The following is a 25,345-nucleotide window of genomic DNA, read 5'->3' as shown; positions in this document are numbered from 1 at the left end:
ATTTACATTTAACAATAATAACAACAATAATAATAATCCTTGCATTTGATATAGCGCTTTTCACGTCGGGAGGACGTCCCAAAGCCCTTCACAGAACACACTGTAAAGCGAATTGACCGTATATTTGTGGGCGAACGCGGCAGCCAATTGCGCACAGCAATGTCCCACAAACAGTCGTAGATTGAAAATGACCAATTTATTATTGTTTTTAGTTTTGGAGGGATTATTATTAGGCTCTGTGTGGAGTAAGGAAACTTGCCCAAGGTTTCGCCCTCTGCCTGGAATTGAACCCGGGTCTCTCGCTCGCAAAGCGAGTGCTCTAACCGCTGGGCTACAGGACTCCACGTCCTGGATTTATACAGTAGCACCTTTCACAACGGAAGGAAGACTCAAAACGCTGGCTGGACACCCGAGTTGGGTGGGTGAGGTGGGAAGAGATGATCAATAGCGTGGTCAAAAAGGTTTGTCTTGACATAGATCTTGGATTCGGGGAGTGTAGTGGTTAGCACGCACGCCTCGCAAGCGAGAGGTCGATTCCCGGGCAGGACGAAACTAAGCAAGTTTCCTTACTTCGCAAGCCTCTGTTTACCTAGCAGTAAGCAGGAAGCCGGTTGTTAGTCAATTGTCAGATTGCTTTCCGGGGGTAATAATGGCTTAAGGAAATATGGTCACTCAATCCACGACTCTTTGTGGGACAATGCTGTGCGGAATTGTGTGCTGCTTTTATAGTCATTGCATTTATACGGCAAAATATACAGTCAATTCACATTACAGTATATTCTGTGAAGTGCCTTTGAAATGTCTCAACAAGTTGACAAGGCGCTATATCAAATTCAAGTATTATTATTATTATTACCAGGATTTTATAATAATACTTGCATTTGATATAGCGCTTTTCACGTCTTCTCGACGTCGCAAAGCGCTTCACAGAATAGACTGTAAAGTGAATTGACTGTATATTTGTGGGCAAAACGCGGCAGCCAATTGCGCACAGCAGCATCCCCGCAAACAGTCGTGGAATGAAAATGACCGATTTATTATTGTTGTTTGTTTTTTGGAGGGATTATTATTAGGTGTGTGGAGTAAGGAAACTTGCCCAAGGTTTCGCCCTCTGCCTGGAACTGAACTCAGGTGTCTCGCTTGCAAGGCGAGTGCTCTAACCACTGAGCTACAAGACTCAGTAGCATTTTAACTCATGTAAAGCATCCCACATTATTTTTCCTGTAACTTAAAAAAAAGAACCTTTATTGTGTTTTTTTGGGAGAGACTTCTATAATCACAAGCGACAGTGATAATGTCATTTCCCATCGAACCAGGAATTCTGAGGAAAGGCTGGGAATGCGTCAAATCATCTGCGCGTGTATGAGTGTGTGTGTATGAGAGACCGTGTGTGAAACCTCTGTGTGCGCGTGGGTGAGAAAGCAAGTGTGCCTGTGTTAGCTGTGTGACTGCCCACGAGTACGTGCGGTTACACAACTGGCGTGTGAAACCGTGCGTGCGCCCGCTCTGGGTGTGCTTGTGGGTGAGAGCGCACGTGTGTGTGGGTGAGTGGGTGAGTATGCGAGCCGTGTGTGTGACTGCCGATGAGCCTGTACGTGAGTGCATGATTGGGGTGTGTGTGCGTGTGTGTGTACGTGTTGTGTGTGTGTGTGTGTGTGTGTTGGTTGCGTGTAATCCAATGCTCAAGTGATGGTGAGGAACGACACATCGAGTTCCGAGGCCAGAGGGGGAAAGGGGAGGAGAAATAGCAGGAGCAGGAGGAAGATTGTCTCTTAATTGAAGGGAGGAGAGGGGGGAGGAATGGGTATATGAGGGTGAGGGTATGTAAAGAGTTTCTCAGTAGCTGTACATCTGCTGCGATTGTTGTTGAGGTTGTTGCGTAGGGACTTGGGGCTGTTGTTGTTGCTGCTGCTGCTCTGACTGTTGCTGCTGCTGCTGCTGTTGTTGTTGTTGTGGCTGCTGAGCTTGGGGCTGGGGCTGAGGCTGGGGCTGGAGGATATGATGGGAAGCGTCCTGGTTCTGGGCTACGGCCCTCCACGTCATGGGGTGCTGCTCGCCCAGCGGCGCCCCCTCCACAGCCCCGATGGAGTTGACGAAGGTGGTCAGGTTGAGCGACTGGGCCAGGGGGTGTTGGTGGTGGTGTTGCTGCTGGTGTTGATGGTGGAGGACGGGGACGGCCACGGGGACCGGGACGGAGGCCGAATCCTGGGCCTCGATTTGGATCTCCATGGGCCGGCCGTGCACCACGGTGGAGCCGCTGAGCGAGTCGAAGCTGACGGTCAGGATGGAGTCCAGCTGCATCTGCCTGTCCTGCAGGGTCAGGTTGGTGACGGTGATGGGCTGCAGGTTGGTGAAGTGGGCGGCAGCCACAGTGCTGATGTTGGTCAGGCCCACCGAGCTGGTGGCTGTGGTGGCGTTGGAATCCCCGAGCGTCACGACCACCTGAGAAGGCGAGAGAGAGAGAGAGAGAGGGAGGGGGGGAGAAACCAGATCATTAGACGGGTAAGGGTGGTCCTAGCTCGGCAAGCAGCGGGAAAGCTTGGCCAGACAGCGCGCGGTCTCAATGGCAGGCTACGGGGGTTTTAGCTGGTTAGACTCCTGCAGTTACCCCCAACGCACACTCTGGGTTCCCCCAAGCCTTGGCTCTGGCCAACCTGCACCTAACACTTAGGTGAGCGGGATGTGTCCCCTTCGGAGAGAGAGAGAGAGCGCATTCCATTCCAACAATCTATCTCTGGCATTCCCATGTGTAGGTTGGGAATCTCAGTTGGGTTTGGAGACTCTTAAAGCATTGGTGATGGGTTTCCCGCAAGTGTCAGACACCCCGTTGACCCAAAGAAATACGTCCACAGTCGGACGTTGCTGGGACTGACCTGCCGGATGTTGTGTACGGCCGAGTCTGTCTCGTCCTCCACAGCCACAGCCCCGGCGAAGGCTGCCTCCTTGTCAGTGAAGGAGTAAATGGAGGCCTCCTCAGCCGCGGCCACCGCCGACTCTTCGTCTTCGTCCTCCTCCTCCTCCTCATCTTCGTCTTCATCGTCATCGTCCTCCTCCTCGTCCTCCTCTTCCTCCTCCGTCACCACCGACGCCTTGTGCTTTTTCTTCTGGCCGCGTTTCATCCTCTTGACCCGGGTCATGTCCCCCAACTCCCCCTCGTGCAGGTTTATTTCCTGCTGCGAAGAACAGAACAGGCGCAGTTAAACGTGGGGAGAATTCTCTCTCCCTCGCCCGTTCCATCACACGTCCAATTCCCTTGCCAACCTGCGCCTCCCTGGAATTAGGTGAGCAGGAGGCGTCCCTCCGGGGAGAGAGAGAGTGCGCATTCCATTCCAACAATCTCTCTGGGATTTCCATGTGTAGGTGGGATGCATGGAATTCTCAGCTTGGTTTGGAGACTCTTAAGCAACGGTGATGGGTTTTCGAATAGCCCAGTGGGAATCTTTAACGTCCGCCTGGACACGAACAGGCAGACGGGAGCTCGGTTTAACGTCTCATCCGAAGGACGACGTCTCCGACAATGTAAGACAACCCCCACCCCCAACTCTCCAACCCCCAGCGCTGCACTCGCCATGCCCGATAATTAGGTCTCTCACCTCGGGGTGTTTCCGCCGCATGTGTCTGTTCATCGAGGCCCTGGTAGAGACCTTGGTCCCGCACAGGTGGCAGTTCTGAGCCTCCACCTTCTTGTGGGTCAGCTGCACGTGTTTGTAGAGCATGTACTCGGTCACAAACTTCTTCTCACAAACACTGCAGGTCCACTGCTTCCCCACTGCAGCGCAGGGGTGATGGGTGGGTGAATCGGGAGTGGGGGGGGGGGTTGGCGGGGAAAGGGTGGCATATCAGAATAGGGTTTGTTGCAGGATTGGGAGGAATAAACAAAACAGTCAATCAACCTATAAAATACACAACGCTACAGTAAACCCGCAGCAGTCTGATTTTCATAAATCGTATGATCGCCCAAGTCGTACGGGCACCCGAGTCCCATTCGGTTTCCTGTCAAACCCACTTAGATTTCTTTGCGCCACTCGCATTAATCACCTCCTAACTCGTAACGCCGCTCCCCTACCCTCCACTACCTCCCCAACTTATTGGCTGCATTGAATCGCGGGAAACTTAGTCTTATCCCATCACCCCATGTGCGCTTATTGGCTGCACTGAATTACGTAAGCCCAGTGTAAATTATTGATTAAATCGGCTTTGATATGGCTTATACAGTTTGACTGCAACTCGGATTTTGCGTAAGTCATATTCAGTGTTATGGTCTCGACTGATACAACTTATGCGAGTCTTGCTGTATTTTGTAGGAACCGTTAGAAATTTAGCAGCACAGGAAGAGGCCATTCGGCTTGAGATCGTTCACTGAAGCGATCGACTCTAATCCTAATGCTCAGTCCGGAGTCTGAGCTGTACTTACCCGTATGTAGCAGCTTGTGGTTCTCCATACTGTTCCTCTCACTGAATGTCTTCCCACACAGCTCGCACATGAAGTCTTTCACGCCTGTGGGAGCAGAACCAATTTAGACGGCTTTTAGCGCGTGAAAACATGTAGGTTTCAGCCCGGCTCGGTTGGGGGGGGGGGCGGGGAGAGTGGGTGGGGAGGGGGAGGAGGAGGGTTGGGGAGGTGTCTGAAGGCTGCGGCTTAAACCCCGAGGACTTGGCCAATGTCTGTGCGCAAAACAGTGGCTGTGTTTGTCCTACAAATGCACAGTCACTACACTTTGACAAACAACAACAAAATTACATTTGTATAGCGCCTTTCACGTTGGGAGGACATCCGATGGCGCTGGAGAAAGAGACTTTTCCACTTATTGGAGTGCTCTGGGATGCTCATAAGCGCTCTGGGACGCTACACTGCACGAGGGGCGCTGTATAAGTGCAAGTTGTTGTGGTTTCTGACATAATGGAAGCACTGTAAAAACACGCTCTTTCTAAAGAGGACCCTGCAAAAGACACCGGGCCCTGAGTGTCGTATAACAATAATAATGAAGTACAATCCTTTGATACAGCGTCTTTCGTATCAGGAGGACGTCTCAAAGCTTTGCTGGATTTAATGTTAGCAGTGATTGCGTACTTGTAAACGAAAAGTTGCAGCCAAATTGTGCACAGCAACGTCCCACAAACATCCATAAAGTGAATGACTAATTTTGTGGCGGAATCGTTGGCCAGGACATCTGGAGAAATTGATAGTTTTGATAGTTCACAGGATCCTTAACGTCCCACCTGAACAGCCAGAATAAGACCGAGATGGGTGTGTAAGATCAAATGTGGTATAATAATATAATACTAATAATAATCCTCGCATTTGATATAGAGCTTTTCACGTCTTCTAGACGTCTTCACAGGGATATTCTGTAAAATGAATTGACCGTATATTTGTGGGCGAAACTAGGCAGCCAATTCTGGGAATCAAACCCAGGTCTCTCGCTTGCAAGGCGAACGCTCTAACCACTGAGCTACAGGACTCCACAATATGTAAGCCAGGCCGGTGTGTAAGCCAGGCCGGTGTGTAAGCCAGGCCGGTGTGTAAGCCAGGCCGGTGTGTAAGCCAGGCCGGTGTGTAAGCCAGGCCGGTGTGTAAGCCAGGCCGGTGTGTAAGCCAGGCCGGTGTGTAAGCCAGGCCGGTGTGTAAGCCAGGCCGGTGTGTAAGCCAGGCCGGTGTGTAAGCCAGGCCGGTGTGTAAGCCAGGCCGGTGTGTAAGCCAGGCCGGTGTGTAAGCCAGGCCGGTGTGTAAGCCAGGCCGGTGTGTAAGCCAGGCCGGTGTGTAAGACCACCCAGGTACCTACCCGTGTGCCTCTTATAGTGCTTGAGCATGTTGACTTTCTGTGCAAACTTGCGGTGACATTCCTTGCACTCGTACTCCTTGATCCCCTTGTGCAGCTTCATGTGATGCCTCAGAGCGTGTTTTGTCTTCATCCCTGGGCAGCCGAGAGAGAGAGAAAGTTCAGTCGGTGTCGGGGTCACTCTCGACAATAATAGCAATCCTTGCATTTGATATAGGAACTCGTACACGTCATTGAGACGTAGCAAAGTGCGGCATAAGATATACCGTAAAATGAATTGACTGTGTACTTTGTGGGTGAAACTTAGCAACCATTTTGCGCACAGCAGCATCCCACAAACAGCCATGGATTGAGTGACCAGTTTTATTTGGGGGATTGTCGGCCAGGACACCGGGAGAGAGAGAAACCCCCTTCTCTTTTCGAGTAGCGCCGCAGGATCTTTAACGTCCGCCTGAACAGGCAGATGGGACCTCGGTTTAACATCTCATCCGAAGGACGGCACCTCCGACAATGCAACACATCCTCCCCCACCCCAGTGCTGCATTGGAGCGTAAGGTTAGACTACGTGATTCCAAGTCCTGATGTGTTCTGCACATCGACTGTCACACTAACCAGAGCAGCTCTGCGCCTGTCCCCTTCCCTGTATCCTCATCAGAGTTTTCCTTTCAATTGTTCACCTCCCAAATTTCTGATTTTAACAAAATAAGTCTTGGATTCGACGCAGCACCTTTTACATCGGGAGAACAACTCAAAGCGCTCACAGAAGTTTACCACAAACTGCAGTGCCTGAATATTTTATAGGCGAAATGCGACAGTTAATTTGCCTGCAATGATGTCCCACAATATGAATGTGCAGTTATGTCTGTGTGCATGTATATATATATATGTGTGTGTGTATATACATACACGGTATGTGTATATAGCTGACTGTTATATGGAGAGTGTGTGTGTATGAACATGTATGTGTGTATTCGTGTATTTGTTTGTATATACACGTGTATCTGTGTGGGGTTATGTATATACATGTTTGTGTGTGTGTTTGTGTGTGTGTGTGTATGAGAATCTGTGAACATGTATGTGTGTAGGAGTACGTATGCGAGTGTGAAATAGTAAGTTAATAATAATCCTTGCATTTGATACAGCGCCTCATCACGTCTTCAAGACGTCTCAAAGTGCTTCACAGAATATACTGTAAAGTGAATCGACTATGCATTTTGTGGGCCAAACGCGGCAGCCAATTGCGCACAGCAGCGTCCCACAGACAGTCGTGGGTTGAAGTGACCAAATTATTATTATTTGTTTTTTTTTTTTAAGGAGAATATTACCCTCGGAAAAGCCAACCGCCGATTGACTAACAACCGTATCTGTGTCCCAATGTGCTCGGCTCTTACCTTTCCCGCACTCTGCGCACAGGTAGTCGCGCACGTTGTCGTGAACCCTCATGTGTTCCTTCAGCATATCTCTCCGAGCAAAGGACTTGCCACACTGCTCACAGGTGTGACTCTTCACCCCTAGGGACCAGAGCACAGTGAGAGATCAGAGGCACAAACAAGTGACCAATAATAACATTAATAATAATAACCCTTTACATCATAATAGTATTTAGCAGGCTAATCGATAGAGATCGATTGCCACGATGGGTCAACACCTCCATTATTATTGGAGCAAGCGACTGCCAGGATGGTAGAAAGGAAACTAGATGGACTTTGGTCTTTTTTTCGTCTAGAAATTCCTATGTTTCTAGGGAGGCAGAGCGGAAGAGATTAAGACGAGCAGCTCTTTCAGGAAGTGGGCACAGATACAACAGGGCTGGAAGGCTTTCTGTGCAGTAATAATGTAGGATGATCCCTCACCTCCCTAACACGTTGTCCTCCCCAAACTACCCACCCTCACCACTACACTGGGACTTGATGCCTGGCAGTCAATCGTTCAGTATGGCAGTGGGTACTGGAATTAATAATAATGATTCTTGTATTTGATATAATGTCTTATCAAGGAGAAACTTGGCAGCCAATCGCGCACAGCAGTGTCTCACAAACAGTCATGGATTTTCTTGGAGGGATTATTACCCCCGAAAAGCGATCTGACGATCGACAAACAACCTGGTTCCTACTTACTGTTAGGAGTAAAGAAACTTGCCTAGGGTTTCGCCCTGTCCGAGCAATATCCCACAGGACTCCATGAATTGGAGGAAGAGATGAGAGTTGGGTGTGTCACATTCAGACATGGTCACCCTTCCCCTCACACTGTTCGTAAAGCTTCACTGTCGAGCTGTACGGACACTCGGCTGACGAACGAGCGCAAATAAAGATACACTGGCGCCAGGGGTCGGGGAAGATGGGTCTACGATGGGGATCTTCACCCGAGGCTTGGGCTGGCCCGTCCTTACCTGTGTGGATTATCTTGTGTCGTTCCAGGTTGCCTGTGCTGTTAAATATCCTTCCGCAGATATCACAGGGGTGGATGTACCTGGAGGAGCAGAAAGGGGAGAAATTGGCCTCAGCAGAGAGACAGACTGACCGAACGGGTTGCAAAACCCATAAGATTCGCCCACTAGACACAGTCACTCCACTTTACAGTATATTCTGCGAAGTGCTTTGAGGCATCTCAACGACGTGATAAGGTGCTAAATCAAATGCAAGGATTAGTATCATCATTATTATTATTATCAGGGGGGGGGCCGTGGGGGGTGGATTGTCAGCCAGGACACCAGGAGAGAGAAACTGCCTTCTCTTTTCGAGCAGTGCCGTGGGACCTTTAACATCCACTCAAAGAGGCAGACGGGACCTCGGTTTAACATCTCATAACAGCAGCACCTCCGACGATACACTGTCAGGGTGTGCGGGGTTGTCAGAGATGGGGGATGGGGATGTGGGGGGCAGGAGGGCGGTTGGAGCGAGGCTCACTTCTGCACATTGGGGTCCGTATCCGGCAGCTCCTCCCAGTGGATGACCATGTGAGCGTGATAGGTGGCCTTCAGAGCAAAACGCCTATTACATATAGTGCAGCCGTAGCCCTTCTCCTTGTGAATCTCCATCAGGTGTTTGAGGTACTGACTGCCTTTGGCAAAGGTGGCCTGGGGAGAGAGAGAGAGATTCAGAAACCAACACCACACACAACAAAAGCATTAAATTTATAGAGCGCCTTTCATGTCGCGAGGATGTCCCGAGGCACTGGACAGTCGGGGTCAGGACCCGAGCATGGGGGAGGGGTGGGGTAGGGGGTGAGGGAAGGTAGAGAGGTGGGAGGGAGACCAAAGGCACGATCGAAGAAGAGGGTCTTGAGAACGGCCTTGAAGGAGGCCAGGGAGGAAGTGAGGCGAAGGGACTGTGGGGATGGAATTCCAGAGTGTGGGGGCAGAGAGCCTGAAAGCCCGGCCGCCGATGGTGGGGGGGGGGGGGTCGGGCGGGAGATATGGAGCAGCCCGGAGCCTGATGGACGGAGGGAGTGGGAAGGTTGGTAGGGAGTCAGCAGGTCAGAGAGGGAGGATGGGGCAAGACCATGGATGGCCTTAAAGGTGAGGACGAGGATCTTGAATTCGATCTTCTGGGGGAAGGGGAGCCAGTGGAGTCGGACGAAGGTGGGAGCGATGGGGTGACGGAGCCTGGTGCGTGAGAGTACACGAGCTGCAGAGTTTTGGAGGATCTGCAGCTTGTGAAGGGAAGAGTTGGGAAGGCCGACGAGGAGGGAGTTCCCGTAATCGAGCGCAGTATTCACTGCTGGCGACAGCACACACGCACTCACCTCGAACAATAAATATTGTTGGACGTAACTTGCCTATTGTGACTATCTTTATTGAACTGATAATGCGACTTTCCTGCCTTATTCAGTAAAGCAAGGTCTCCTCGGAGTTACGTGTTTGGCAATGGAATGTCGGAATGGAGTCGGCCCTCTGTGGCGGTCTCGATAGTCTGGTTCCTGAGCCAGGCCGGTCCGCAGTATTCCAGGGCATTCACTGCTGATGACAGCACAGCCCCAGCCTGGATCATAGGCAGGACTTGGAAGGGCAGACCAGTCACTGGGGGCAGGGAATCCACCCACTCAGCTCCTGTTAACCCCTGTAAGCCAAAGCCTGAAAGGCAGGGGTGGTCCCAGCTGGACAAGCAGCGGGAAAGCTTGCCAGACAGCGCTCTCAACGGCAAGCTATGTGGGTTTAGCTGGTTAGACTCCGCATTTATCCGTGGTTTCCACATGTATCAGACACCCAGCTGACCAAAACAAAAGAAATCTTCACCCTCTCTTACTGTCCTCTCCTCCTCCTCAACAACCACCACCACAACAACAACTGGCTCAGTAACCCCGCTGCTCACCTGGCATTTCTTGCAGCTGTATTTGTGGGGAATGGGCTCTCCTGCTCCGTCTGATGTGTCCTCTGTCTCCTCCGCCGTGATCCCTAGTTTGCTGATGAATTGCTCTCGTTGCTGCTCGTTCATCAGGGGAATATCCTGCACACGAGATGGGATACACGTCACATTCACAGTTTCTGTCCCCAGTTATCATATTACAGTGCAGCTCTTCATAAATCTTCGTAAATCGTACAATCCCCTTAAACGGTACATTCTTATCAAAACCCACTTAAGATTTATTTGCACCACTTGTGTTAATCACCTCCCAACTCGTAATACCGCTGCCTTACCTCCATTACTCTCGCACTTACCGGCTGCACTGAATTGCGCAGCGTAGATTATCGATTTTATTGGATTTTATATGAGATGTAGAAGTTTGCCTGCAATTCGGATTTCGTGTAGGTCATTTTAATTGTTATGGTCCCGACCGATACGACTAATTATTGCTGTATTATTATGACTTGTTTGACTGAAATAGCCATCTTTACATGTGATGCAGCGCCTTTCACGTGGGGATCGTTATTACACCTAGGCTCGAATGCACCAACTCCCTGCTTGTCGGCCTTCCCAACTCTTCCCTCCACGAGCTGCAGACCATCCATAACTCTGCAGCTCGTGTCCTCTCCCGCACCAGGCTCTGTGACTCCATCACCCCCCACCCTCGTCCGGCTCCACTGGCTCCCCATCCCTCAGAGCATAGAATTCAAAATCCATGTCCCCGCATTCATAGCCCTCCACGTCCTTGCTCCTTCCTCCTTGTGACCTGATGATCCCATATCAACCTGTAGGCTCCCTCCACTCGGCAGGCTCTGGCCTGCCCACGTTCCCTGCCCGGCCCACCATCAGCGTCTCTGCCCCCACCCACTGGAACGGCATACCAGTCCCTTCACCTCACTCCCCCCCTTGCCTCCTTCAATACAATACAAGTTACATTTGTATAGCGCCTTTCAAGTCGGGAGGACGTTCCAAGGCACGTCTCAAGACCTTCCTCTTCAACCGCACCCTCGGCCACCCACCCATCTACCCTTCCTGGCCTCCACCCTTCCTGATCCCAACCCCCAGCTCGGGTCCAAATCCCTGACTATCCAGGGCCTTGGGACATCTTTCCGGTATCAAAGGCGCTATACAAATGTAATATGTTATCGTTGTTGCTATTTAATGTCCAACTGAATAGGCAGACGGGACCGTGACTTAACATCTCATCCGAAGGACAGCAACAACAACACAACAACAAAACTACATTTGTACAGCGCCTTTCACGTCGGGAGGATGTCCCAAGGGCCTGGACAGGCAGAGTTATGGACCAGAGCTGGGTCAGGGTGGGGGAGGGTGGAGGGCAGGGGAGGGGGAAGCAGGGAAATCGAAAGCACGCTCGAAGAGATGGGTCTTGAAGGTGGCGAGGGAGGGGGCGACTCGTAGGGACTGCGGGATGGAGTTCCAGAGGGCGGGGGCAAAATGGCGGAAGGCCCACCCGCCAATAGTGGGGCGAGCGAGGCGGGGTACGTGAAGCAGGCCGGAGCCCGCTGAGCAGAGGGAGCGAACAGGACAGTAGCGGGTTAGGAGGTTGCAAAGGTAGGGGGGAATGCAAGACCATGGAGGACTTGAAAGTGAAGGCACCTCCAACAACGCAACACCACCCCCAGCGCTGCGTTGGAACGTCAGCTTAGACCATGTTATTCCAAGTCCCGACATGGGGGCTTGAACCCACAACCTTCTGACTCGGGAGGCGAGAGCGAGGATGCTCACTGAGCCAGGTCCAGGTTGGGGTGGTGTCAGCACAGGCGTGTGTTACTGATGCCGATGCCTATTTACCTTGAAGTGGACATGCGTGTGATCCCTCAGCACGTCCACGCGGTAGAACTTACGGCCGCAGATTTCACACGTGTACTTCTTGTCCCCGTGCGTCAGCAGGTGCTTGTTCATGTTGCTGCGGCACGAGAAGATCTGGGTGGGCGAGAGAGAGAGAGAGACACACACACAAGATCACGGCGGAACAGAACAGCAGACGTTGTGTTAAAATCTGATGGGGACGTAACCTAAGATGACACCCCAGTGCAGCGCTGGGGGTGTGTTTCATTGTCGGAGGTGTCGTCCTTCAGATGAGATGCTAAACCGAGGTCTGGTCTGTCTGCTCAGGTGGATGTTAAAGATCTCACGGCGCTATTCGAAGAGTAGGGAGGCTCTCTCTCTCTCTCTGTCCTGGTCAACCATCCCCCAAATAAAATTGGTCACTCGCTCCACGACTGTTTGTGGGACATTGCAGTGTGCACGACTTACTGCTGCATTCCGCCCAAAAAATACCCAGTCACTGCACTTTTTAGTATCGGCAGTGAAGCACCTTTGAGACGTCTCGACAACGCGATAAGGCGCTATATATCAAATGCAAGGATTATCATTCTTACACACTTAATCAGCCCGTTTTTGGAACGGTATTTTTTTTTTGCATTTGATAAGAGTGGCTTTCGAATCGGGAGGACGCCTCAAAGCGAGGTAAACGCCGCAGCTGTACGATGCCCTCACAAAACAGGCAAGAAACGAACGAACCGATTTTTATCCGGGGAATTGTCCGGTAGAAACTCCCTCCATTTTTCGAGGAACGCAACTGGGTCTTTAACTTCCACCCGAACAATTAAGGAAGCACCTCTCGGAATCTCGCCCCCCCCCCACCCCACCGCCGGCGCTCCACGGAGGCGTCAGTTCCAAGTCCCAATGTGGGGCTTGAACCCGCAACCTTCTGCCCCGGGAGGCGAAAGTGCTACCAATTCAGCCAGACTCGCGACATATTTCCCCTCAATTAAAATGTATTGTTGGAAATAAAAAGCTTCATTTGTGGCCAGCTGTTACGACGGCTTAACATTACATTCCCTCAACATTTCAAAAGGATCAGCGAAGAGCGACCAATTTTTTTTATTTTGGTGGATTGTAGACTGGGGGAGAGAGAGAGACAAACTCCCTTCTCTTTTCGAATAGTGCCAATGAGATCATTAACGTCCATCCAAGCCCATAGTCGGGACCTTGGTTTTAACGTCTCATCCGAAGAACCGCACCTCTTGACAATGCAACAATGATACTAACACTTGTACAGAATCCACCCCTTCCCTCATCCACCCATTTGTGTCTCTATTTCTTCAAATCGGGAGGTTGGAGAGAGAGAGAAAGAGAGAGAGACCAAAAGGGAAGCAGTTAATGCTGAGAGGGGTCCATCCAACGAGATGACAACAACAGATATGAATAATAATCCTTACATTTGATATCGAGTCATTATCAGACTATACTGTGAAGCCAATTGATTGCGTATTTTATGGGCGAAACGCGGCAGCCAATTGCGCACAGCAGTGTCCCCGCAAACAGTCGTGGTTTGAGCGACCGCCAGACGACCAACAACTGGTTTCCTATTTACTTCTAAGTAAACAAGAGGCCTGCGGAATGAGGAAACTTGCCTAACATTTTGCCCCGACCGGGAATCGACCCTGGTTCCTCCCGCGAGTGCTCTAACCACTACGCTACAGGACTCCACATGGAGGTGGGGGGTGGGTCCCATCTGGAGACAGACACAAGGGCAGAATTGACGGGACTAAACGAGTGGCCTTCTCTGAGCTGCGACATGTTTACTACGACTGTACGATTCTTATGATAAAGCGTGCGAGTGCATACATCACCACTTGTACCTTCCCACAGACAGGACACCCGGACGGCTCCTTCTTATACTTCACCACCCCATTCATCTCGCTCTCCTCCTTTTTCACTCGTTTTACACCTGCTGTGACAAAGGAAGGGGATGGTGGTGGTGGCGGCGGTGGTGGTGGCAATGATGGGGAGGAGGGAGACCGAGGAAAGGGAGGGGAGAAAAAAAACAATAATGATAATAAATCGTCTGTCACCCAATTGGCGCTCAAACTCCCCCCCACACACACCCCTCCACACAATCCTCTTTATCTCCTGAACATAGCGCCTCTCATCCACTCCGTTCCACCTCACAACCCTCAGCCACTCCCCTCGCCCCCCCCTCCCAATCTCTTCGTACCCTGCCCTCTCCCCTGCTCCCCCTTCCCCTCGTACCCTCGGAGTGCCTCCTCTGGTGATCCAGCATCACATCTTTACGGTAGAACATCTTGCCGCAGGTGTCACAGGAGAACTTCTTGTCTCCGTGCTTTTTCTTGTGCTTGGACAGGTTACTGTTGGTGGAGAAAAATCTGAAGCACATGTCACACTGGAAGGTCTTATCGTCTGGGGAGGAGGGGGGTGGAATGGGGTCGGGGGGTGGGATGGGGGGGGGGGGGGGGGAGAGGGAAAGAGGAGCAAGACAAGTAAAACAATAATTATCCTCACATTCGACATGGTGACTGCAGCAAAACTCGCAAGACTCTTATCTTTATAAACATATAATCGCCCAAGTGGTACATTCACCGGATTTCCATTCAATTCCCTACCAGAAACACTTTATTGATTAATAATCAATAAGTATTTAATTATTTATTTATTAATAACAACGTGCTTGATCATGTCATTCAGCCGTCTCAAAGCGTTTCATAGAATATACTGTAAAGTGAATTGACGGTCTATTTCGTGGGCAAAACGTGGCAGCCAATTAATTGCGCACGGCAGCGTCCCACAAACAGTCGTGGATTGAGTGACCAAATTATTATTATTATTTTTTTGGAGGGAATATTACCCCCGGAAAGCAGTCCGCCAATTGACTAACAACCGGGTTCCCGCTCACTGCTAGGTAAACAGAGGCGTGTGTGTGAAGTAAGGTGCTGTCGGAGGTTGCGTCCTTCGGATGAGATCCCGTCAGCCTCTTTAAGTGGATCTTAAAGGTCCTGCGGCGCTATTCGAAAAGAGAAGGGAGTCTCTCTCTCCCTGCCCGACGATCCCCCAAATAAAATTGCTTAGTACTTACCTCATGGCTATTTGTGGGACGCTGCTGTGCGCAAATCAGCTACCGCGTTTCGCCCACAAGATTCACAGTCACTGTATTTTACAGTTGATCCCGTGAAGCACTTAAGAGACCTAATAATAATAATCCCTGCATTTGATATAGCGCTTTTCACGTTTTCTAGACGTCTCACACCGTTTCACAGAATATACTGTAAAGTGAATTGATGAAACGCGGCAGCCAATTGCGCACAGCAGTGTCCCACAAACAGTCGTGGATTGAATGACTAAATTACTATTGTTTTTATTTTTTCTTGAGGGATTGTTATCAGGTGTGTGGAGTAAGGAAACTTGCCTAAGGTTTTGCCCTGCCGGGAATCGAACCCAGGTCTCTCGCTTGCGAGGCGAGTGCTTTAACCACTGAGACACGGGACCCCTGTGATGTCCTCCCGACGTGAAAGGTGCTATATGAAACGTGCAAATTATTACTATAAGTAGGGCAACCGATTTGCACATAGAACGGTCCTGCAAACATGAAGTGGGAGACTTAATCTGCCTGGGGAGATGCCTCACAGGACACTTTTGAGAAACTCCCTTCTGTTTTCACACAGCGCCACAGGATATTTAACATCCACCCGACACACATAGACAGGACCTCAGTCTAACATCTTCTCTGAAGGACGGTGGTGCCTCCAACAACGCAACAACAACAACAACTTGCATTTCTATATAGCGCCCTTCAAGCGGGGCAGCATCTTGGAGCGCTTAACAGCTGCAGAGTCTGACACCGAGCCGGGGTGGGTGGATGGGGGAAAAGGGAGGAGGTGACTGTAAACACGGTCGAAGAGGAAGATCTTCAGTCGTGATCTAAAAGAGAGGCAGGAGGGGCCAAGAGGGAGGGAATTGGGGGAGAGAGATCCAAAGCTGTGTGACGTAGCGGCTGAAAGGGCGGCCGCCGATGGTGGAGTGAGGAGGCCGAAGAGGTTGGGAGACACCAGAGAGCGAAGGGATTTGTAGACGAGTGAGAGGGTCTTGAAATCGACCGGTTCGGTGCTAGGGGGCCAGTGGAGCCTGGCGAGGACCGGTGTGAGACGGGGAGGGGTGGGGCAGGCACGAGTCTAGTGCGGGTGGCGGAGTTCTGAATCAGTTGTAAGTTGTGGGTATTGGAGCCGATTGTAGTCAGACCAGGCTGATTGACTTTGAGAGGCTCACAGTCCCTGACAGTGGGGGACGTGGTGGTGGGGGGGGGTGGGTGGGTGGGGGAGGGCTGGCCCCCGAACCTTTCTGACCTGGGAGGCAGTGTTGCTGATCAACCAAGCCAGACTCACACCCACTGACAAGCCGAATCACATTTACCTCTTTTACCTGTTCGGCAGTTGTGAAACTCCAGGGCGGTGCGGATACGAAAGGCCTTCAGACACGTGGAGCACTGGTACATGTAGATCTCGTCCACCTGCAGGAGACATCAGTGCAGACCCGGATCAAACTCCGTGCCCACATCTCACCAGTTCTGGCCCAGTCTCCACTGGCTCCCCATCACCGAACGGATCGACTTCAAGATCCTCACGCTCGCGGTCGAATCCCTTCACTCTCTGGCGTCTCCCAACCTCTCCGGCCCCTCACTCCCCAATCCACCACCCGGTGCCTCCGCTCGACTGGCACCAGCCTCCAGCTTGTCCCTCGCGCCCTCAGCTTCACCATCAGAGGTCGCGCTTTCAGCCACTACGCCCCCAAACTCTGGAATGCTCTCCCTCAGTCCTTCCGCCTTGCCCCCTCTCTCCCATCTTTCAAGTCCCGCCTGAAAACCTTCCTCTTCGACTGTGACTTCCTCTTTGACTTCCTCCCCAACCCGGCTCGGAGTCAGGCTCCACCACTGTTAAGCGCTCTGAGATGCTACCCTGCGCGGAGGGCGCTATATAAGTGCAAGTTATTGTTGTTGATGTTGAAAAGCAGCACAACGATTGCTATGAGTGACTGCAATGGCAAAGCTCCACAGTGCCAGTCCTCACTCAGCTCACACCAGTCCTGAGTCAACTGAATTGGCCTCAGCGCCACTTTGTTGGGGAACAGTGGGGGTGGGGTGGAGGGTGGTCGGGGGGGGTTGGTTAAAAAAATATTAATAATAATAATGCTTGCATTTGATATAGCGCCTTATCCCGTCATTGACACGTCTCAAAGTGCTTCACAGAACATACTGCAAAGTAAATCGACTGTATATTTTGTGGGCGAAACTCGCCAGCCAATTGCACACAACAGTGTCCCACAAAAAGTCGTGGATTGAGTGACCAAATTAGTATTTATTTTGAGGGGATTATTACCCCTCGGAAAGCGATCCACCAATCAACTATTGGGAACGGTTTGTGGGACGTATATCCAGAAAAATAATAATAATCCTTGCATCTGATATAGTGCCTTATCACGTCTTCAAGACGTCTCAAAGCGCTTGATTGAATATACTGTAAAGTGAACTGACTGTATATTTTGTGGGCGAAATGCAGATAGTTTATAATAATAATAAGTTTAAAAATAGATAAGATAGTGATCAGGAACAGAGACCCAGTGGTGGCACATTTTCCCTTCCCTTCCCTAACCCAGTGACGGTGAGATCATTCACAGAGCCTTGCCTTCGTGCCTTCCCCCAAATAAAACTGGTCATTCACGTCACGGCTGCCTGTGGGACATTGACTGTGCGCAAACTGGCTGCCGCATTCGCCTACAAAAGAAAAACACAGTCACTACACTGTCAAAAGCGTTTCACAGGATATACTGCTAAGTGTCGCGACTGTTTGTTTTGTAGGGGAGCGGAGTAGCACAATTTGCGCACGACGTCATCCCACAAGCAGTCATGAAGTGACTGAGCCGATTTTTTAAAACTTGACAGTATATCCTGTTTACTTCCTCCTGCCACGAAAGGTGCTGCGTCACATGCAACGGCAGCAACTTGCATTTATACAGTTCCCTTGGTGGGACGTCTCAAGGTGCTGGACAGTGGAGGGTTTGCACCTGAGTTGGGGGTTGGATTCTGGAAGGGTGCAGGGTAAGAGAGATTGTTGTTATTGTTATTAATACAGTAAAACTCACATGAGTTTAATTGACTAAGTCGTACGTGACCCGAGTCCCATTTAGCTCTGCATCAAAGCCAGTTACATTTCTTTGCTCAGTTGTATGAATCACCTCCTGACTCGTAACATCGCTCCCCTAATCTCCATTGCTCCCGCACTTACCGGCTGCAGTGAATCGCGGGAAACGTAGTCTTGACCCGTTGACCCAGGCACAGCAGAACTTCCAATTCCCGCGATTCAAGGCAACTCCAAATCTTGCCGGTAAATTTCTTCTGCATTCACTTTATTGTCTTTCCTAAAGTGGGTGACCAATACTGGGCACAATATTCCAAGTGCGGTTTAACCAACAATTTAGAATAGGAACCCGGTTGTTAGTCGATTGGCAGATCGCTTTCCGGGGTTAATAATCCCTCCTAAAAAAATAATAATAATTTGGCCATTCAATCCACGACTGTTGTGCCCAATTGGCTGCCATGTTTCGCCCACATAATATAGTCAATCCACTTTACAGTATATTCTGTGAAGCTCTGAGGCGCTATCCTGCGTGGAGGGCGCTATATACGTACAAGTTGTTGTTGAAGCTCTTTGAGCCATCCAAACGAATTGATAAGGCGCTGTATCAAATGCAAGTATTATTATTATTTTATTATTTATCACTATCTCTTTGCTTTTTTGACAACTTCGTCCAACCGCTCTCCCACCTTTAAGGATTTAAGTACGCTAAACACCCCCCCACACCCCCCCCCCCCAAGTCTCTTTGCTCTTCCACTCCTTTTAATATCTTACCACCCAAAATTTACTCAGTTCTTCGTATTCCTTCTCCAAAAATGTATGACCTTTCATTTGTCCGTATTAAATTTCATTAGCCGTTTCCGCCCAATCGACTAATCTGTCAAACTCCTCCTGAAGTTGCTTGCAATCTGATTCATTTCCTATTGTCGTGTCATTTGAAAACGTAGAACTCGTGGCCCCTATAACCAGAATCCAGATCATTTATATAAATGGAGAAAACCAACGACCTAACACTGACCCCCGGCGAACACCACTATTTATGTCTCTCCATTGTGAGTAACAACCCTGTTACTTCCACCATCTGTTTCCTAACTTCAACCAACTTTCCATTCGTTCTGCTACCTTTCCACCGGGAAAGCCTGCCAGACAGCGCCATCAATGGGAAGCTATGTGGCTTTAGCTGGTCAGACTCCAGCAGTTATCCCAACGCTCACTCTGGGGTCCTCCAACCTTGGCTCTGGCCAACCTGTGCCTAATACTCTCCAGAATTAGGTCAGCAGGGTGCGTCCCTCCAGGGAGAGAGAGAGAGAGAGAGTGCGTGGTCCATTCCAACGATCTATCTCTGGGATTTCCATGTGTAGGTGGGTTCTCAGCTTACTCTTAAGCATGATGATGGGTTTCCGCACTTGTCAAGACGCCCGGTTGACCAAAAAAAAAACATTGATGCCATTCGCCCAATTTTTTTTGAACAAGCTTCTTACCCGGAACCTTATCTAAGAAGCCATCGATCCACCCGCTGACTGACTGGCAGCTCAGTCCGCCAATTACAGCCCCTCGTCCCGCCCTCTGACACTGACCGACAACCGACGCAGCCGATCAAATGTCGGAGATTGCCCACGGCCAGCAGAGGGGTGGAATCAAGTCGGCCAATTCTGATCTCGTACACCCCACCCACCGTCACCCAATTCCCCCCCCCGCCACCACCCTACTGTGTCCTCACCTCGTTCCTACTGTGTTTGTAAGAGACGTGCTGCTTCAGGCTCTCTTTCCGGCTGAACTCCTTCTCACATTCATCGCACTTGTAAAGCTTATCACCTGTGGGGCCAAAGCAAGTCCAGTCAATATAATAATAATCCTTGCGTTTGCCAACGCGGCAGCCAATTGCGCCAAAGATGTTCCACAAACAGCCGTGGGTTCAGTGACCAAATTATTATTATTATTATTATTATTGTTTTTTGAAGGGATTATTGCCGATCCACCAACCGGGTTCCAATTTACTGCGAGGTGAACAGTGGAGCAAGGATTCATCCCAAACAGGAACCGAACCCGTGTCCTCTCGCTCGCGAGACGAGTGCTCTAACCAATACGCCATGGGATGCCACTTGCGAGGCAGACTCCACAAGACTGCCTCGCGAGGCAAGTTCGTTAACCACTACGCTATGGGACTTCCACAATATCTGATAACTGGTCACTCATCACCGAAGCCCTCTTCTCCCTTGGAGCGACGAGCTATCAGGCGCTTACTGTGTAACAACGATCCTCGCATTTGATACAGCGCCTTCTCATGTCGCCGAAACGAGCGCCGACCTAAACTGTGAGCGGGGATTGAACCAAGAAGCTTCTGACCCGAGTTGATCATTTCATTCAGATGCTTTGAGATGTCTCACGATGATGACAACAATAAGGCGTGAAATCGAAATACAAGTTATTATTATTGCTATTATTGTTGTTATTAACCCACGCACTTCTCCAACTTTTCAGCCACTGCGCTCCCGAGATCCTGGAACTTTCTTCCTCTATCCTTCCGCCTTGTCCGCTAGCTCTTCCCCATCTTCAGGTCGTGCGCCTGGACATCTTCCTCTTCGGCCGGACCACCCCATCACCACACACATCCCGCCCCACCCCACCCCTCACCCGGCCTGGCTTGGGTCCGCCACTGTCGAGGGCTTAAGGGATGCTATCCTGCGTTAGGGACCGCTCTATAAATGCAAGTTGCTGTTGTCGTGACCTGCTCCTGGGCAGGGCCTTACCATGAGAGCGAATGTGACGCTTGAGGTTGCTGCTGTTGTTGAAGATCTTGCTGCAGAGGTAGCACTGGTAAGCCCGGTGGTCTCCGAGACGCCTCAGCACCTTCCTGCGAGAGTCCGGCCTGCGCGAAGTAACAACACCGGCCCCGTCAGCAACTCGAACGTTTGATACGCGCCTTTCGCGGGATTTGGTTTTTACGGTGGCGCTTTTTTCGCCGATCAGGAAATTTACCCCCACCCCCCATGTCCTCACTTTACTTTTAAACCCCCCCCAAAAAAATTTGGTCACTCCCCAATTCACCACTCGTTGGCGGGGACGCAGCCGTGCGCAGTTGGCTGCCGCGTTTTCGCCCACAAAACTTTACAGTATATCCTGTGAAGCGCTTTGAGACGCCTTGAAGACGTGATGAGGCGCTACATCAAATACAAGGGTTATTATTATTATTATTATAATAATATTCGCCATTGAAACGTTAGATGGCTGGACACAATTGGAAAACGAGTTTCTTCTGGCAATGCCCAGGTAAATCCGGGCGTTCACGTCATGAGATGAGTGGGTGCTTGGGGTGGGGGCGGGGGGCGTCAGCGTGAACACACAGGTTATCAACGGGAGGTGGTGTGGGGGTGGGTGACGGGGGGTGAAGAGGGGTGGCAGGAGCGGTGGCAGCTTGGCTTAGCGGTGGCGCTCTCCCTCTCGCCTCTGAGTCAGAAGGTTGTGGGTTCAAGCCCTCACATCGGGATTTGAAATCACAGGGTCTAGGCAGACTTTCCGAAGCAGCGCTGGGGGCGGGTGCGGTGGGAGGGGGGGTTGTGGGGGGGGCTGCATTGTCGGAGGTGCCGTCCTTCGGATGAGAACGTTAAACCAAGGTCCCGTCTGCGCCTGTTCAGGTGCATATTAAAGAGCCCGTGGCGCTATTCGAAAAGAGAAGAGGGTTTCTCTCTCCCGTACGTCCTGGCCGACACATCTCCCAAAATAAAAAATGCGGTCGCTCAGTCCACGGCTGTTTTCGTGATGTGCCTGTGTGCAAGCTGACTGACGCGTTTCGCCCACAAGATCCAATACACAGTCACTTCACTTTGCAGTACACCCTGCAAAGTACTTCGAGATGTGATAAGGTGCTGGCAAGGATTAATATTATTATTTCAAGATCCCCTTGCTCGTTTTGAAATCCATCCATTCCCTGGCACTTCCCTACCTACACGATTTGCTTACCCCCACCCCCCCCACTCCATCACCCATTGCCTCCGCTCGGCCGGCTACGGCCGTCCCGTTCGTCCCTCACTCCCTCCTCCGCTCCACCATCGGTGGCCATGCCTTCAGCCACTACGCCCTGAAACTCTGAAACTACCTCCTTCTCTCCCTCCTTCCTTCGTTCCCCCCCCATCTTCAAATCCAGCCTAAAGACCTTCCTTTCTGATCGTGCTTACCATCACCTCTCCCCACTGGCTCGGTGTCAGACTCTGCCACCGTAAAGCGCCCTACCCCTGTATAAATGTAAGGATTATTACTGTATTTATTTATGATTATCAGGAGCTCCTAAAACATCGAGAACTTGCCTGAGGTTAGGACGTCCGTGTCGGCCGTTCCTCAGCATCTTCCCGGGAACCACAGTTCCCTCCGGCTTCTCCTCGGGGGCGGGGGCCTCCAGTGGCGCTTCCGGCACATCGGCGTCTGTAGAACGCTCGGCCGCTGAAAAGAGACAGAGCCCCAGACAACGCCGTAAGAGGAGAGACGCCGTGAGATAAAAGGCAAAATACCGCAGACGCTGGGGACGCTCAGCAGGACACGGGCAGCATCTACGGAGAGAGGAACGCGAGCCAACGTTTCAGGCCGATGGCCTTTCATCGATGACCTTTCGTTGAGGCGCTAACTCACTCTCCTCTCTCCATCGATGCTGCCTGGGATGCGATGAGAGACTGCTTCAGGCCAGCTGCCCCACTCCGCCCACCCCCCTCTCTCTCCGACTCGGATTTGATCCGTCTATTTACGTATGAAAACTGTGTGGATAATTGGTCTGCGAGTATTTCTGCCTGGATGTACCTGGCTTCCCTTTACCCCATTCCCCCCACACATCACGCAAGCATGTACCACTCACCTCCTCAACCCACTTTGCCCTCCACACTCCGCTCACCCCACGCCCCCCACCAGTCTCCCCTCACGTAACAACATCAACAGCTATTTATATCTATACTGTGCCTTGCATGTCGGTAGGACGTCCCAAGGCGTTGGACAGAGAATGGTTAGCAACTAAGCTGGGGGTTGGGATCAGGAGGGGTGGAGGTCAGGGAGGGTGGGAGTGGAGGATAGGGAGGGTGGGGATGGAGCATAGGAAGGGTGGGGGTAGAGGATAGGGAGGGTGGGGGTGGAGTGTAGCCGAATGCAGGGTTTAAGAGGAGAGACTTAAGACTGGCCTCGAAGGAGCCAAGTGAGGGGGCGAGATGGAGGGGCTCCAGGATGGAGGGTGGGGGTATAGAGGATGAAGGTCCCACCGCCGATGGTGGGGAGGGCATGGCGGGGGTTATGAAGTTGGCCAGTGCCCCCCGAGTGTAGGGAGCAGGCAGGTTAGTTTGGTGTTAATAGGTCGCAGAGGTAGGGAAGAGTAAGACCGTGGTGGGCTTTAAAGTGACCTTCCGGTCTCCCCTCTCCACATACCAGTCTTCCTCACCACCCCGGCCTCACCTAACATTCTCCCCTCAACCCACCATCACATACAGCAACAACAATTTGCATTTATATAGCGCCCTTCACAAGGGGTAGCATCGAGGAGTCCTTGAGACTGACATGTGAGGCTGAAGTGGGGAAAGGGGGGGGAGGAAGGAGACAAGACTGATACATACCAGACTCCCCTCACCCTGCCTCACATATCAGTCTCCCCTCTACGCCCCTCACATTCCAGTCTCCCCCCACCCCCACACATACCAGTGTCCTCAGACCCAGTGCGTAGGGGAAGCTCCCGGGCGGCTCGCTGTGACCCTTGGACCTCGCTCCGCCCAGCCGGCTCCCGGCGAGGTTTCAGCTTGCGAGGCCTCACCGCTCGGGGCTTGGGCTCCACCTTGGCCGCGGGGGCGGAGGGGGTCTCAGCCTCCGTCACCGGACAGTCGGGGGGCACGGGTCCCGGACCTTTGCTCCCCGTCGAACCCTTCGTAGCCGGAGAAACCCTGTGGACCTTTTCCAAGTGACTCATGAGGTGCTCTGGGGAAAAATAAAAGAAATATTTTTATTTACTATTAATAAAAATAAAATAATCCGTGCATTTGATATAGCGGCTTTATCACATGGTTGAGACGTCTCAAAGCGCTTCACAGTGTGTGAAGTAAATTGACTGTATAATTTTGGGGTGAAACGGGGCAGCCCATTGCGCACAGCAGCGTCCCACAAACGGTCGTGACCAAATTATTATTATTATTCAGGAGGGATTATTACCCCCGGAAAGTGATCTGCCAATCGACTAACCACCGGATTCCTACTTACTGCGAGGTAAACGTTCTGGAGTAGGGAAACTTGCTGAAGGTTTCACCCTGCCTGGGAATCAAACCCGGTCCTCTCGCTTGCGAGGCGAGTGCTTAAACCAACATGTTACAGGACTCCACAAGTCCTGTAGCGTATTGGTTAAGATTCTCCGCCCGGGAATCGAACCTGGGTCGTCTTAAGTGACAAAAAAAGGGGAGAAATTGCAAAGTTTACAACACTTGACACGCAGAAATGCTCAAATCGCCTACACAGGTACAGGGCAATCCTATTATAAGGTGCCTCTCTGGATATAGGACATTTAGTTTGTTCATAGTCACTGGAGACAGGGAATCCTCCCACTCAGCTCCTGTTAACCCTGCAAACCAAAGCCCTAATGGGTAGGTAGGGTGGTCCTAGCTGGACAAGCAGCGGGAAAGGTTGCCAGACAGTGCTCTCGATGGCAAGCTATGGGGTTGTAGTTGGTTAGACTCTAGAAGTTACCCCCAACGCACACTCTAAGGTCCCCCCAAGCCTTGGCTCTTGCCATCCTGTACCTAATAACAGCAGCAATCCATGCATTTGATATAGCACCGTTCATCTTGCCAAAACGAGACTGTGACAAGGTGACCAGGGAGCGGGGGAGCCGACACTGAGCCAGGCTGAGACAACAGGCACTGACGAGAGCCGACACCCCCAATGGACTGACCTGTGAGTAGCTGTGGCTCTGAGAAGACAGCGGAACAAACCTTACACGGCCATTGGCTGAGTGGGGAGAGGGGTGGGGTGTGGGGAGAGGGGAGAGGGTGTGGGGGGAAAGGAGGGATTATATATATATATATGTGTGTGTGTGTGTGATGTATATATGTCTTATTTTTTTAAAAAAAGAGGGGAAGGAGGAAAATAAATGAAACGGTGGTGTGTGTGGGTGTGGGGCTGTGTGGGTGGGGGGGGTGGTTTGTGTGGGTGGGGGGGGTGTGGGTGGGTGGGGGTGTGTGGGTGGGGGGTGGGGGTTTGTGTGGGTGGGGGTGTGGGGGGGGTTGTGGGGTGGGGTGTTGGGGGTGTGGGTGTGGGG

The 25,345-nt window shown here is 51.3% G+C and overlaps 1 protein-coding gene across 1 annotated transcript; it reads right to left on the bottom strand.

Moving 5' to 3' along the window:
• Positions 1-1,224: 1,224 nt before the first annotated feature.
• Positions 1,225-25,032, bottom strand: LOC103187279 (PR domain containing 15). Its single transcript, XM_042334387.1, has 18 exons — positions 24,980-25,032; positions 23,743-24,015; positions 22,380-22,512; positions 20,826-20,944; positions 19,796-19,890; positions 16,367-16,454; positions 14,186-14,353; positions 13,795-13,883; positions 11,939-12,070; positions 10,091-10,225; positions 8,687-8,856; positions 8,170-8,249; positions 7,172-7,291; positions 5,784-5,915; positions 4,415-4,498; positions 3,594-3,769; positions 2,874-3,173; positions 1,225-2,442 (listed from the first exon to the last, which is right to left on the bottom strand). Exons 2-18 carry the CDS (start codon positions 24,005-24,007, stop codon positions 1,837-1,839), a joined length of 2,892 nt encoding a protein of 963 aa, XP_042190321.1. The 5' UTR covers positions 24,008-24,015; positions 24,980-25,032; the 3' UTR covers positions 1,225-1,836.
• Positions 25,033-25,345: the final 313 nt, after the last annotated feature.

The sequence above is a fragment of the Callorhinchus milii genome, unplaced genomic scaffold, assembly GCF_018977255.1.
Source record: "Callorhinchus milii isolate IMCB2004 unplaced genomic scaffold, IMCB_Cmil_1.0 Scaffold4, whole genome shotgun sequence".
NCBI lineage: Eukaryota > Metazoa > Chordata > Chondrichthyes > Chimaeriformes > Callorhinchidae > Callorhinchus > Callorhinchus milii.
This window is presented reverse-complemented; position numbering and strand designations above follow the sequence as displayed.

What these genes read in the sequence shown, in the direction of transcription:
- LOC103187279 (XM_042334387.1), bottom strand. Translation starts at nt 24,007, where the DNA reads ATGAGTCACTTGGAAAAGGTCCACAGGGTTTCTCCGGCTACGAAGGGT. An exon ending in GCGTCACATTCGCTCTCATG is followed by an intron (nt 19,891 to 20,825) that starts GTAAGGCCCTGC and finishes TTGGCCCCACAG; the next exon opens with GTGATAAGCTTTACAAGTGC. An exon ending in GTTTCACAACTGCCGAACAG is followed by an intron (nt 14,354 to 16,366) that starts GTAAAAGAGGTA and finishes CCTCCTCCCCAG; the next exon opens with ACGATAAGACCTTCCAGTGT.